Source organism: Mirounga angustirostris, unplaced genomic scaffold (genome assembly GCF_029215605.1).
Source record: "Mirounga angustirostris isolate CCGP_5_RB_7025 unplaced genomic scaffold, mMirAng1.0.hap1 SCAF_9, whole genome shotgun sequence".
Lineage (NCBI taxonomy): Eukaryota > Metazoa > Chordata > Mammalia > Carnivora > Phocidae > Mirounga > Mirounga angustirostris.
Genome location: NW_026991717.1, coordinates 73136787 through 73148819, shown reverse-complemented (window position 1 = coordinate 73148819; position 12033 = coordinate 73136787). Strand labels below are relative to the sequence as shown.

Below are 12033 nucleotides of genomic sequence, written 5' to 3'. Positions count from 1 at the left end.
ACACCTTAGTCTAGTGCTAGGTCTGTCTGAAATCCTTCTTCCACAAACTCCACTGCAGCTTTTGCTATCCCAAATCTTTAATAGTTGCAGTTCTGATTGGTCAGTCCTCAGCTTTTGTATTTCTTAGGAGACAGGGCACAGAATGGTGGAGCATGGTTCCTCTAAGTGAGGCAGAAACTCACCATATCCATTTGGGTTGTCCCAAGGGTAGATCCAAGTTTTGGGGCACCTGAAACACAACTGTTGGAGCCTTTTAAAAGAAAAATAAATACATTAGGCACAAAAGTGAAAATAGTTTAGAATGAGAAAAGATAACATTTTTAAGGAGGTGACAAATACTATATCATAAGATCAAGAAAAATAACTTTAAAAATTATCTACTTGACAAGCATTTTTTTTTTTTTTTACAATTTTGTTTTTGGGTGCATGCTCCTTGATTTCTCATCTTGATGATTATGTTTTCTATAAGGAGTACAGAAAAGTAATTCAGCCTTCTACATGATCACTTTTTTTAAAATTCTTAGTGATTTAGAAAATTTTCACCCTCACACTTTATAAGTGATAATGTTACATAATTTTTTTAGGATTTTTGTCAAACTTTAAAAAAACACTATCAAATTTCTTTGATATATGTGTACAATTTCAGAGCATTTCAAATTTGTAATGACGAATATACTCTGGATTGTTGACACTAGGATTAATGTATATGTATTAGTCGGCTAGAGCTGCCGAACAAAATGCAACCCATTGGGTGGCTTAAACCAAAATTCTCTCACAGTTGTGGAGTGTAGAAGTCTGAGATTAATGTATCTGCAGGGTTGACTTAATTCTGAGGTTCCTTTCCTTGGCTTATATAGTCATCTTCTCCCTATGTCTTCCCATGGTCTTTCCTATGTTCATGTCTGGGTCCAAATTTCCTATTATAAAATACCAGTCATATTGGATTAGGACTCATCCTAAAAACCTCATTTTAACCTAATTACCTCTTTATAGAACTTATTTCCAAATACAGTTACATTCTAAGGCATCAGGAGTTAGGACTTTATCATATGAATGTGGGGGGGGGGTGGATGACACAGTTCAGCCCCTAACACTATACTGGCTATTAAACTATTTACAGAAGTAACTGCAAACCACAGTCATATACCTACTCAACCCAAACTAAATGTATCCCCAACTCCATTTCCTTAGCCAATCCCAAAATACCCATGGCCTTCCCACTGCCACCTGACAAAAGGAGAAGTGTGATGGAGGGGAAGTTAGAAAGGAAAGAGACATCAATCTTAGCCAATTGCAGTTTTTTTTTTTTAAGATTTTATTTATTTGAGAGAGAGAGAGACAGATAGTGACAGAGATAGTGAGAGAGACCATAAGCTGGGAGGAGAGGGAGAAGCAGGCTCCCGCCACGCAGAGAGCCTGACATGGGGCTCGATCCCAGCGCCCCGGGATCATGACCTGAGCCGAAGGCAGACACTTAATGACTGAGCCACCCAGGCGCCCCTGCAGTTTAAATATTTTTTTTCAAATTTTACAAAAACCCACGACCATGTTAACACATCCTGGGGCTCCTCCAGTGCTCCTCTGTGCAAGGGATGACCCTGAAACTTCAGTTTCCTTAGGTATACGGTAAATGTGCCTATGGTTAATCCTGCTAATATCTAAGCCATGCAAAGGAAGAGAGAATTTTCACCAAAGATGGGGAATTAACATCTCTACACTGAGGATGACATGATGAGTCTGCATTCTTCAGCACTAGGCCCTGGAAGAACTGGGAAGGTTTGTTGTCTTGCTAAAGGGGGGCCCTCCCTTCTCTGATATTGTCAGCCTGCATCTATTCCTCTCTTCCAATCCCAGTCCAGTCCATCTTTTAAAGCTTTAGGTGAAACCCACACAACCTCTCCCCCTGCTTGTGCGCTCTCTCAAATAAATAAATAAAATCCTAAAAAAAAAAAAAAAAAAAAGGGGGAGGCTTCAGCACACACTCCAGAAAAGGGGCAGATGAGTTTCTTCTTGCCTTGGATTTCCCCTCTCCTAAACCTATCTTCAATTCTGTTCCCTACTCCTGAGTCTCGGGAGTGAGTGTCTTAATGAGACAAGAAAGGTGGCAGAGTTGTCCACCTTTCATATTTCCAAAAGCCGGTGATAAGTGTTGCCCAGAGTGCCTAACTGAACCCTCTATAGAGGGACAGGCACTAGGTTCCCGCAGACATTGTCTGCCTGGCTTTCCAGCCAGATAAGCATGAGTTCTTCCCAGTCAACCCAGTCTTGTCATTTGTTTGGATTATGGGAGAACAACTTCTCCACTGAAAACTGAGGACTGCTGCTGCCTAAAATGTTTCACTTTTCCTTTTATCATATACAAACTATTGGGGCATGGTAATAGTCATTCATGATTTAGGACAAAGTCTGTATACACTACCAGCCCTGGCTTAAACCCTGAGGGATCAGAAGTTTCAACTCTAAAGCTGAGAATATATATATGTATCTTTCCTTTGTTTACACCGATGATGTATTTGCTGGATGCTAGTTTGAAGATCGTAGGGCTGGCTCTTAGGAGGTTGAAATTTTTACTGAATGTAATGGGGCTGGGAAGTGGGCAGGTACAAATGCAGGCATAATAACATAAAATAGGGCTCAGTGCTGAAGTGGAAATACATTTCTGATGTCTGACAACCATGGAAGTGCTCTAGACCTTAAATTGGAGCAAGAAAGAATCCGTAGTGGGGGTTGGTTTGGGGGGGAGTACATGGGAAGGGTGATGTATGTGGAATACAAAGTCTGAAACTGTTTTATAAGTTATTGTAGCTACGTAAACTATTAAGTTACCTAAATAGGCAAAGAGACTTTCAAAGACCAGCATATGAGAACAAAAGAATCACTTCAGAAAGTGCTGTTCCCAAGTTTTAGTCTGAAGACCGAGAATCCTAAATATACAAACTTTTGGCCCAAATTCCAAATATACGAACTTTTGGCCCACAACTTCAGAGTGTGTGACTACTTTGGTGAAAAGTCCATTTTATTGCCAGCCCTTTCTTGATAGCAAAAACCAAGGTCCCCAAATATGAGGCAGGTCCTCCTCACTGGGACAGAGAGGGGGTGGTCTAGGAGTCTGGTGAGTCCCAAACAACAGGTGCCCCTTCCGGCACTTAGTCTTTGGGAACACCTGTCCGGTGTTCCGAAGGCGCCGGGCTGCTGGGATCCTCGTCTTTCAGCCGGCAAGACATTTGATCCATCTGGAGAACAAGTTCCCGGTTGCTCTAGGCGCTCCGTTTACAGTGACGCTGCTGACGGCCCTCGGCTGGGCAGGCGCGGCTCGGCTCGGTTCTGCTCGCGTGTAAGCCTGGCAAGGGGATGCTGAAAAAACTCTTCCTTCAGGGGGAACAAATGGGGAGTAGTTGCAAGGCGGTCTTGGACAATTCAACAAACTGCTGTGAATTCCTTGGGGGAATTCCGGGAGGACCAGGGCTCAGCGTACTCCGAAGGTCCGACACGGTAAGGTCGAAACCGGGGGGGGGGGCGGGGGAGGGCCGGGGGGGGCAGGGGGAGGTACCATTCGCAGCACCCTGGCCCCGAGGGACATCTTCCCTGCCCCAAGCAGCCAATAGCCACCCCGGCTGAGGCCCATGCAGCCAATAACCGACTTCAGCCGAGACTCACGCAGCCAATGGCCGGCCCAGTGCGTTCCGCCGGTCCCCGCCTGCCTACTTCCACCAATCGGGACTCGGGCCACCTTGGCACCGCCCCTGGATCCCGCCCCACCCATCCGCCCCGCCTCCAACTCGCTCGAACAGGGTTGGGCTAGACGGGCGCGCTCTCGGGGACGGGGGGGGCAGTCCCGGTCCCGGCCCTCCGCGCGGGTGGGCTTGGAGCAGGCCGCACCGGGCGGGAACCCCACTCCCACCCCGGAGGCCCCCTGCCCTTTCTCCCCTTTTCCCCCCGGCCCATGGTGCGAGGCTGGGAGCCGCCGCCCGGGCCGGACTGCGGTGAGTGATCCCCAGCCCCTTCGACTTCCCCTCCTAGCCCCTATACGATCTCCGACCTCCGGATCCCCATCCCCACGCGGAGGGGGGGGGGGGGTGTTGGAGAATTCTAGGCTCTAAGTCGCCCGGTTCTCTCTTTCTCCTCTGGACTTTTCGGTTCCCTGTTGTAACTGGGGGAGGGTGAGTGGGTGTGTAGGGAGGAGGGGAAGGCTGGGTTGGGACGCCCTCCGCGAGGGGAGGTTAGAGATTCGCCTACTCCCTGGGGCTCATCGCCCCAAGTGCAGCAACTTTTTGTTCTCTGACCCAGTTTGGAGCCTTGTAGACTGCCTGCGAAATGGAGGATAGGAGAAACGTTTCCTTCCCAGGCCTCTCCTCCTCCCCCAACGACTACCTCCTGACGACCTCAACACACGTACAGAAATCTGACCTTACTTCTGGGGAGCAGTGGTCTTTGGGAATGAAAGGTTTGGGAGAAACTGCCCCTTCTGACCCCCTACCCAGCCATACTCAGAAAACAAACCAGAAAAGTGAAAACCCGAATCCTGAGAGGTTCCTGGTTTTGCGTCCTAATCTGAGACTTCTAAACTGAAAGAAGACTCAAGCTGAGACCTGTTTGGTAATGTGGGCCCAGATCAGGAGATCTTTTATCATGTGAACCTCCTTCTCACCATACATTTGAAGCCCTTTTATATTATATGACTAGGACAGGTAGAAGGCAATGATTGAAAAAAAAAACAAAAAAGCCAGTTAAACTTGGGAATTTTTTAAATGATGCATACATATCTTAAGCATTGTCATTAAAAGTATGTTCGTTGCACCAATCTTTTGGGGTAGTGTCCAGGCGTTTTCTTTGTGTAAGTCTGCTCATTAGAGTTCCCAGTTGTCTTTCTAGTATAAACTACACAAGTGAATTTCAAATCTGGCTGCACCCTGAGAACTTTTAAAAGTACTGATGCCTGGGCCCCAGTCCAGACTAAGAATGAGGAGGAGAGTTCCTGGTTTAAGTTTCCCAGGTAATTCTAATGTGCCACTGCCTCTCGTCTATGATTTCCAGGTTTGGTGTTTTTTGGTTTTTTAATGCAGTGAGAATTTAAACACTTTTGGAGCAATCTGAATGCAGAATACTTTTGAGATTTTTAAGTCCCCTGCCCCTCCAATCTTTTACAGTTGCCTACTGCTCCCAACTCAGCTGTACACTCCTTAACATTTGACTTTGTTTTCATAGAAACAATTTTTAGTGCACTAATTTTTCATAGGTTTCTGTGATATTTAATTACATTATTATATAAATTAAAAAAAAAAACAAAAAACCAGACATAAACAGGTTGGGAATCACACACAACTGGTCCAGGCACACAGGGCAGCTGAAGGAAGCAGATGATTTTGGCCCACTAGAGAGTAGCCTACCAGCCTCTAGTACACAGCGCACTGTGGGTGTTGGTCATATAACCCAGTGGGTCAGTTAAGCCAGGCTCCTGGCCCAATTGAACACCTCTCCCTTCCACTCTCTCCAACTAATATCACCAATACCCAGTCCCTTCTAGACTTAAATTCTCTTGAGTGTTGCATCCACTCTCCATTCAATCACATCAAGCTGTATGTTCCTCTTTAAGCAATTACCATCACTCCTTTTTTTATTAAGTTGGCAGAACATAAGGCAGAGGTTCTTAACTTGGGCTTCTGGGCAGCCAGTGAACCTTCTGAGATTATATATATAATGTGTAAGTTTAGATGTTTATGGGGGGGTAGTCATAACTTTCTGAGGGTGCATACCTTTATCTGATTCTCAAAGTTCATGACCCAAAAAGTTGAGAAGCACATAAGTTGAATACCACTCAAAATTCTTTAAGGCCCTTAAAACTGTATCATCAAAACACATTTCAGGCAGTACTTCAATACTTCTCCGAATAAAGATAATAGGGTAATTTTGCAGGATCATTAGTTTCTCATTTGAACTACCTCCTGCTTTAACCATAAGTCTAGGCCCAAGCCTAAAGTTGTGAACACCTCTTTTTCCTAGGATTGTATGTACACCTAGACTGGAAGTTTAAGGTAGTCCATTCTTTTCTGCCACCTGTCCACGGGTATGGAAAGCCCAAAGGGAAAGAAGGGTGTTAGCCTCTCTCTGTTTTTCTCATTATGTTTTTTATTAGCTACTTTTATTAGCTACTAAGTAGCAGTAGGGTATATCCAGCATATTTAATAAGGATACAAATTTAGTAATTATTCAGAATTGGTAATCCCACCATCACTACCACCTCTGCCCATAGGAGTCCGTCCTTCTACAGTTTTGATTCCCTTCTTTTTCTACCCTCTCCAAATGGAGGCATAAGAACACAAGATACCATAGTGTCTTCATTGTGGTTTTGATTACTGTGGAGTCTACCCTCCTTGTTAAAGTTCTCATGAGCCACTCTGTGGTTGTAGTTTCTTCCTACGTCAAAGCCAGATTCTTCCAGGGAGGTACCAGGTAGCTATACAGCTGTGCCCTGATTTAAGCCACCATTCTATATCAGGAAATCTTCCACAATTTGTTTTGTGTAATTGGAAAACTGGATGTATAGAGTACACCAAATACGGTATTTGCATTACTGCATGTTCTACTGAAACATCAAACCGATACCACGAGAATCTGGAGGATAGCAAACCACATGAAAGAAGGCAGAATGCTTCCTTGTAAGGCTTATAGCTATGCCTGCCTTATTTCCTGTCTGGAAGTCTCCATCCTTAACACTGGACTGCTTTATTCCTTAGGCTACAGTTTTCTCTTATCTAAAGTATAATTGTGTCCTTAAAAAACAGGACACAAATAAGGTTAAGTAGATGTCAAGTGTTGCAATCCTAAAGGATTCTCCAGCTTAGGTTTGGTGGTGTTCCTGGTGGGCCACAATGTTTAAATGGTGGTTTAGCACCTGTCTGTGCAAGTTTGCTCACAGGCCACTCAGCTGTGTCTGGGATAAACCTGGAACTACTAATACATTGGCAATTCATCTGGCAATCAAAAAGGATTTATATCTAAATTACGGATTCAGTTGTCCTAAAGCTGTGATTTTCATACTTCCTTTAAAGCAGCATAATCCATTCTGGAATTATATCCAACTCCCAAAATGTAAAGAGCATAAAATCATGGATACCCTGGTTTCCTCTACTGCTCGTTACAATTAGGACCCTGCAAAAAGAGATTGAAAACAACGATTTTAAAGAATGTAGTCTTTGCTTCATTTCCCCCCTTGTCTAGGAGGAGAATGGATGGCATTCCCTTATATCAAAATTACCTTGTGAGGCTATAATGAGAAAAGCTGCTATTTAGTGAGCCTTTACTTTGTTCTAGACATCATGTCAACTGCATTTTTTTCATTTAGCCATAAACTTGTGAGGAAGGTGCTGTTTTGACTGCCTTTCTGAGGAGAAACTAAGGCTTCGTGAGGTTTAATAATTTGCCCAAGGACAGGCAGCATTCTAGGAAGGGGTGGAGCTGCACTTAATCTCAAATCTGCCTCCCCCCAGGCCTCCACCCCACCAGCTGCTTTAGGTCTTGCCTAAGCAGGACACCTAGTACATAGTAGGTGCCTGGTAAAAACATATAACTTTACAGACACTTAGCACTGTGCATTTTTTACACATGAAGAAACGAAAGCTCCTTTAAGTTCAGTAACTTGCCCAAGATCACATAGCTGGTAAGTGGCAGAACTGGGATTCAAACTGCACGCTGGCCTTACTCAGGGATCATATTTCTACCCACTGTGCCATGCTGCCTCCATTTACCCTCTTCAGGTTCTCTTCAACTGAAGGATCTGCATGGCCTTCGATTCATTAGACCCGCTTGTTAAAAGGAAATGGTGACTCATTAAATTGCTTCCAAATTTTTCTGATCGTCATATAAAATCCCTTGATACCACACTGTACTATAACTTCCTGGACTTGAGATTCTTCTCAGTTCATCATGTAGCATTTACATAGGAATCCTGTCCCATCCTTAACATATCAGAAGTAAATATTTATAAGCTCAGATGGGATTCCTCTAAGAGTAAAGGGTGACAGATATGTTAGAGTTTCTAATGCCCAGACAGGGAGCTGAGTTAAATTTGGTCAACAGAACTTTCTGGGAAATACCCTGAGCAGGTATTTCAGGAATGATGCAGAATCAGGGGCTCTCCCTGCAGCCCCCACACCCACAGCCCAGGAGCAGTGGTGCTGCTGGGAAGCTTGCAGGACCTGGCTGCAGTTCATAGTGAATCTGCCCACCTGGCCCTGAGAAGAAAGCTGGGCTGCAGAGATAAGACTGGCAGGCCTTCCGCCCTGTGTGGAGGGGCTATTACAGTCTGAGGGAGCTCTCCAGACTCCCCGGAGAGAGATTGAGCTGTTGGAAGAGACAAAGGCTGGGGGGAGGGGCTAACCTTTGTTCCAAGGATGACTTGGTGGAAACAGTTCCCTCTCTCTACCCCCACAGGACCTCCAAACCCAGGAGGAGTAAGCCCCACTTATCCCAGATACCTGACCTGTCTCTTACCCTACAGAGAGAAAATAAAGCTTAGCAAGTTTGAGTTTAGGCTTAAAGGCACTATCATTCCCCTCCCTGAAGGACTCCATCACCAAGAAGGGAAGAGGAAAGGGGCCTGGGGGCTGGGCAGAGGAACAGTGCTGTCCTGCCTTCTAGATGCTCCTCTCTCGTACCTGTCCCTCTGCCCCCCGCCCCCCCGCCCCATGTTCACATTCTAGAGGTAATCATAAATTGTCAGGAGTTAAAGCATTTGCATCAGTTCTGAGATTACTGCACTCTATGTTTTTGTGGTTGATTTTTTGTTTTGTGACACCTGTTCCATGAACTTAGAGGATGAAGTGAGTTTGAATTAGAAAAATAAAGGCAATATAAGGATGAATTTTCCTCCTTAACCTTAAAGACAGATTTTTGTCCTGGTGACAGTATTCAGGAGTCATGTGACTTGGGGTAATTTAACTTCTATGGACTTTGGTTTTTCCATACATATGACAGGAATTATATAACAGGCTCATAAAGTTAGGAAAATTAAATGAGAAATCGTTAAAGCACTGTAAAAGCAATCCAACATGGTACACATAGACAGTTGATTGTATTGGAGTCCAGCATTTTGTTTGGCAGAAATTGAACAATGGGCTGAAAGAGGAGCTCCAGTGATTGAGCTGTTTCTCTTCTTATTACAGCTATCTCTGAAGGGCACAAATCAGAAAGCACCATGCCTCCTAATAAAGAGGCCAGCAGTCTTAATAGCTCCCCGGCGGGGCTCATCTGCCTCCCTCCAATCTCCGAGGAGCTACAGCTTGTGTGGACCCAAGCAGCCCAGACCAGTGAGCTGGATGGCAATGAACACTTGCTACAAACCTTCAGCTACTTTCCCTATCCCAGTCTAGCAGACATTGCCCTTCTCTGCTTGCGCTATGGGCTGCAGATGGAGAAAGTCAAGACTTGGTTCATGGCCCAGCGCCTCCGCTGTGGCATTAGCTGGTCATCTGAAGAAATAGAAGAGACTCGAGCCCGAGTGGTCTACCATCGGGACCAGCTCCATTTCAAATCCCTTCTCTCTTTTACTCATCATGCAGGGCGGCCCCCAGAGGAGGTGCCTCCTTCTCCGATGCCACCTCCAGAACAAGTGGGTCTTGGAATAGTGCCCCTGACTCTTAGTGAGCCCACCCAGATGAAAGGATTGAAGGTGGAGCCTGAGGAGTCCTCAGAGCTGCTGAGTCACCAGAAAGCAAAGGAACCCCTGATGGCACCTGGCAGTGGGACATTCCCCCACCAATCCGATTATTGGCAGAATCTTCAAAGCAGTGGCTTCTCTAAGGAGCAGGCAGGCAGGGGTCCCAACCAGTCATATGGCCTAGGTTCTGCTTCATGGAATCACTCCACAGCTGTCCACCAGCCACATGCTCGGGATAAGCCCCCACCAATCTCACTACTTGCTAGTAGTTGTAAGCAGGAGTCAGCATCTAATATGACTCCTCCTTCTTCCTCTACCTCTTCTTCCACTTTCCCGGTACTGGCTAACGGAGCTACTGCCACCTCTAAACCCCTCCAGTCACTGGGCTGTATCTCACAGCCACTGTCACCCAATGAACAGGCACTGCCCCCACATCTGGAGCCAGCCTGGCCCCAAGGGCTAAGACATAACTCAGTATCAGGTAGGGTTGGCCCTGCAGAGTACCTTTCCCCAGATATGCAACGCCAGCGAAAGACCAAGCGCAAAACCAAAGAGCAGCTGGCTATCCTCAAATCTTTTTTTTTACAGTGCCAATGGGCACGGCGTGAGGATTACCATAAATTAGAACAGATCACTGGCTTACCTCGACCTGAGATCATTCAGTGGTTTGGTGACACACGCTATGCCTTGAAGCATGGGCAACTAAAATGGTTTCGGGACAATGCAGTACCTGGTGCCCCTAGTTTCCAGGACCCAGCAATTCCCACACCCCCACCTTCAACCCGCTCCTTGAGTGAATGGGCTGAGACACCACCTCTGCCGAACCCCCCACCCCCACCGGATATACGACCCTTGGAGAGGTACTGGGCAGCCCATCAACAGCTACGGGAAAGTGATATCCCTCAACTGAGTCAGGCATCAAGGCTTAGCACCCAGCAGGTACTGGATTGGTTTGACTCTCGACTACCTGAGCCAGCTGAGGTGGTGGTTTGTCTAGATGAAGAGGAGGAAGAGGAGGAGGAAGAACTGCCAGAAGATGACGAGGATGAAGAGGAGGAGGAGGAGGAAGACGAGGATGATGATGATGATGTGATCATACAGGACTGAGTCGGGGGGACTAGGGGAGGGAAGGTCTGTTACTAAAAGATGAACCAACTTAGTAACTGTTTAAACAAAGAAACCACATTTTTTTAAAATTACCTTGTGGCAAAGAACTGAAAAGCTTCGTGTTCTTGAGGTTGGGGAATCCGGGATGTAGTGAGGGTGGACCAGGGAGGATGACCATAGGACCCAAAGAGAGGTGGGGATTGGATGAGCAGAAATCAGGCCTCTCGTCTCAATGAAGAGAGTGCTAAGGATCTGGTCCAAACCATGGGTTGGGAAAAGGCTTTTGCTCTCTTCGTGTCTGCTGTTCTTTTCCCTTAGTGTACTATGGAGAGCCCGGACCTTGGTCCCACATCTGTAAGAGGACTGAAAAGGAGGAGTAAAGAATTTTGATTCAATTGATGATTCCAGTGCATCCCCAGTCCCACCATTTTCCCTGGAATGTAAGGCTGCCTCACACCCCTTTTCTTTATGAGCACGAGTCCATGCATAATATAGCTAAGAGTCTTTGTATGTCCCAGTCTCATCACAAATCTTTCCTTAACGCACACCAACTTAGACTATGTTTTACCTTCCTCGTTACAGAGTTGCACAGGTAGCAGAATGTTTTCATTTCTGATACTGGGACCATTTTGCCTTGTACTTTTTTTTTTTTAATCTTTTTCCAAAATCCCCATTCTGTTCACTATTTGTCTCAGGGTAAATCTTCCCCATGGAGCTTGTGAAAAGTTTAATAATTGGGTGGAGAATAATTTAGACTGGATATTTATTGGATGTGGGAATTAGGGGAAATGTCCTTTAAAAAAGTAGAATTAGGTTGGAGAGGGATGGTTTCTACTCTTCAGAAGATGGGTGCAGGTAGGTTCCAGGTTTGGTTTTACAAACCTGAAACTCCCTCCTGCCTAGCTTGACAGAGACTAATTTTTCATCTTTTTGGTGTTGGTTCAATTTGTGTCTGTAATTGAGACTTTTTCCTCTCTTTATAGGATCTGTCTTGGGGACAGAGGGACCCTGGTCTTTAACTGAATTGATTATTGATGTTTTAGAATGGTTTTCATCAGATGGAGTCAGATATAAAGAGATCAATGGGTTAACCATCTAGAAATAAGAATGGAAGCCCCAGATTGCTAGAATAATAATAAAAGGCCACAAATAAAATTGTTTCTCTCTCCTCCACTTTGCCATTTCTATGGTTTAGAGATTAATGGAGCCAAATCCATTAACATTCTGATTTAGTATACTTTTTTTTTTTAAAGCAGCAGGATATATTGAGG

General features: G+C 45.3%; 1 protein-coding gene across 3 annotated transcripts; it reads left to right on the top strand.

Annotated features, from left to right (window-relative positions):
- The first annotated feature begins 1965 nt into the window (after positions 1-1965).
- HOMEZ (homeobox and leucine zipper encoding) lies at positions 1966-11930 on the top strand. Of its 3 annotated transcripts, XM_064570844.1 has the most exons (3): positions 3768-3983; positions 4288-4993; positions 9162-11930. In XM_064570844.1, the coding sequence occupies exons 2-3, from the start codon at positions 4933-4935 to the stop codon at positions 10760-10762; spliced, it is 1662 nt and encodes a 553-aa protein (XP_064426914.1). In that variant the 5' UTR covers positions 3768-3983; positions 4288-4932; the 3' UTR covers positions 10763-11930. The 3 variants fall into 3 exon arrangements, with proteins under 3 accessions (XP_064426916.1, XP_064426914.1, XP_064426915.1); XM_064570846.1 differs by lacking the exons at positions 3768-3983; positions 4288-4993 and adding an exon at positions 1966-3492; XM_064570845.1 differs by lacking the exon at positions 4288-4993 and having other exon boundaries at positions 3769-3983.
- The last annotated feature ends 103 nt before the right edge of the window (positions 11931-12033 follow it).

What these genes read in the sequence shown, in the direction of transcription:
- HOMEZ (XM_064570844.1), top strand. Translation starts at nt 4,933, where the DNA reads ATGCCTGGGCCCCAGTCCAGACTAAGAATGAGGAGGAGAGTTCCTGGT. An exon ending in TCCTGGTTTAAGTTTCCCAG is followed by an intron (nt 4,994 to 9,161) that starts GTAATTCTAATG and finishes TTCTTATTACAG; the next exon opens with CTATCTCTGAAGGGCACAAA.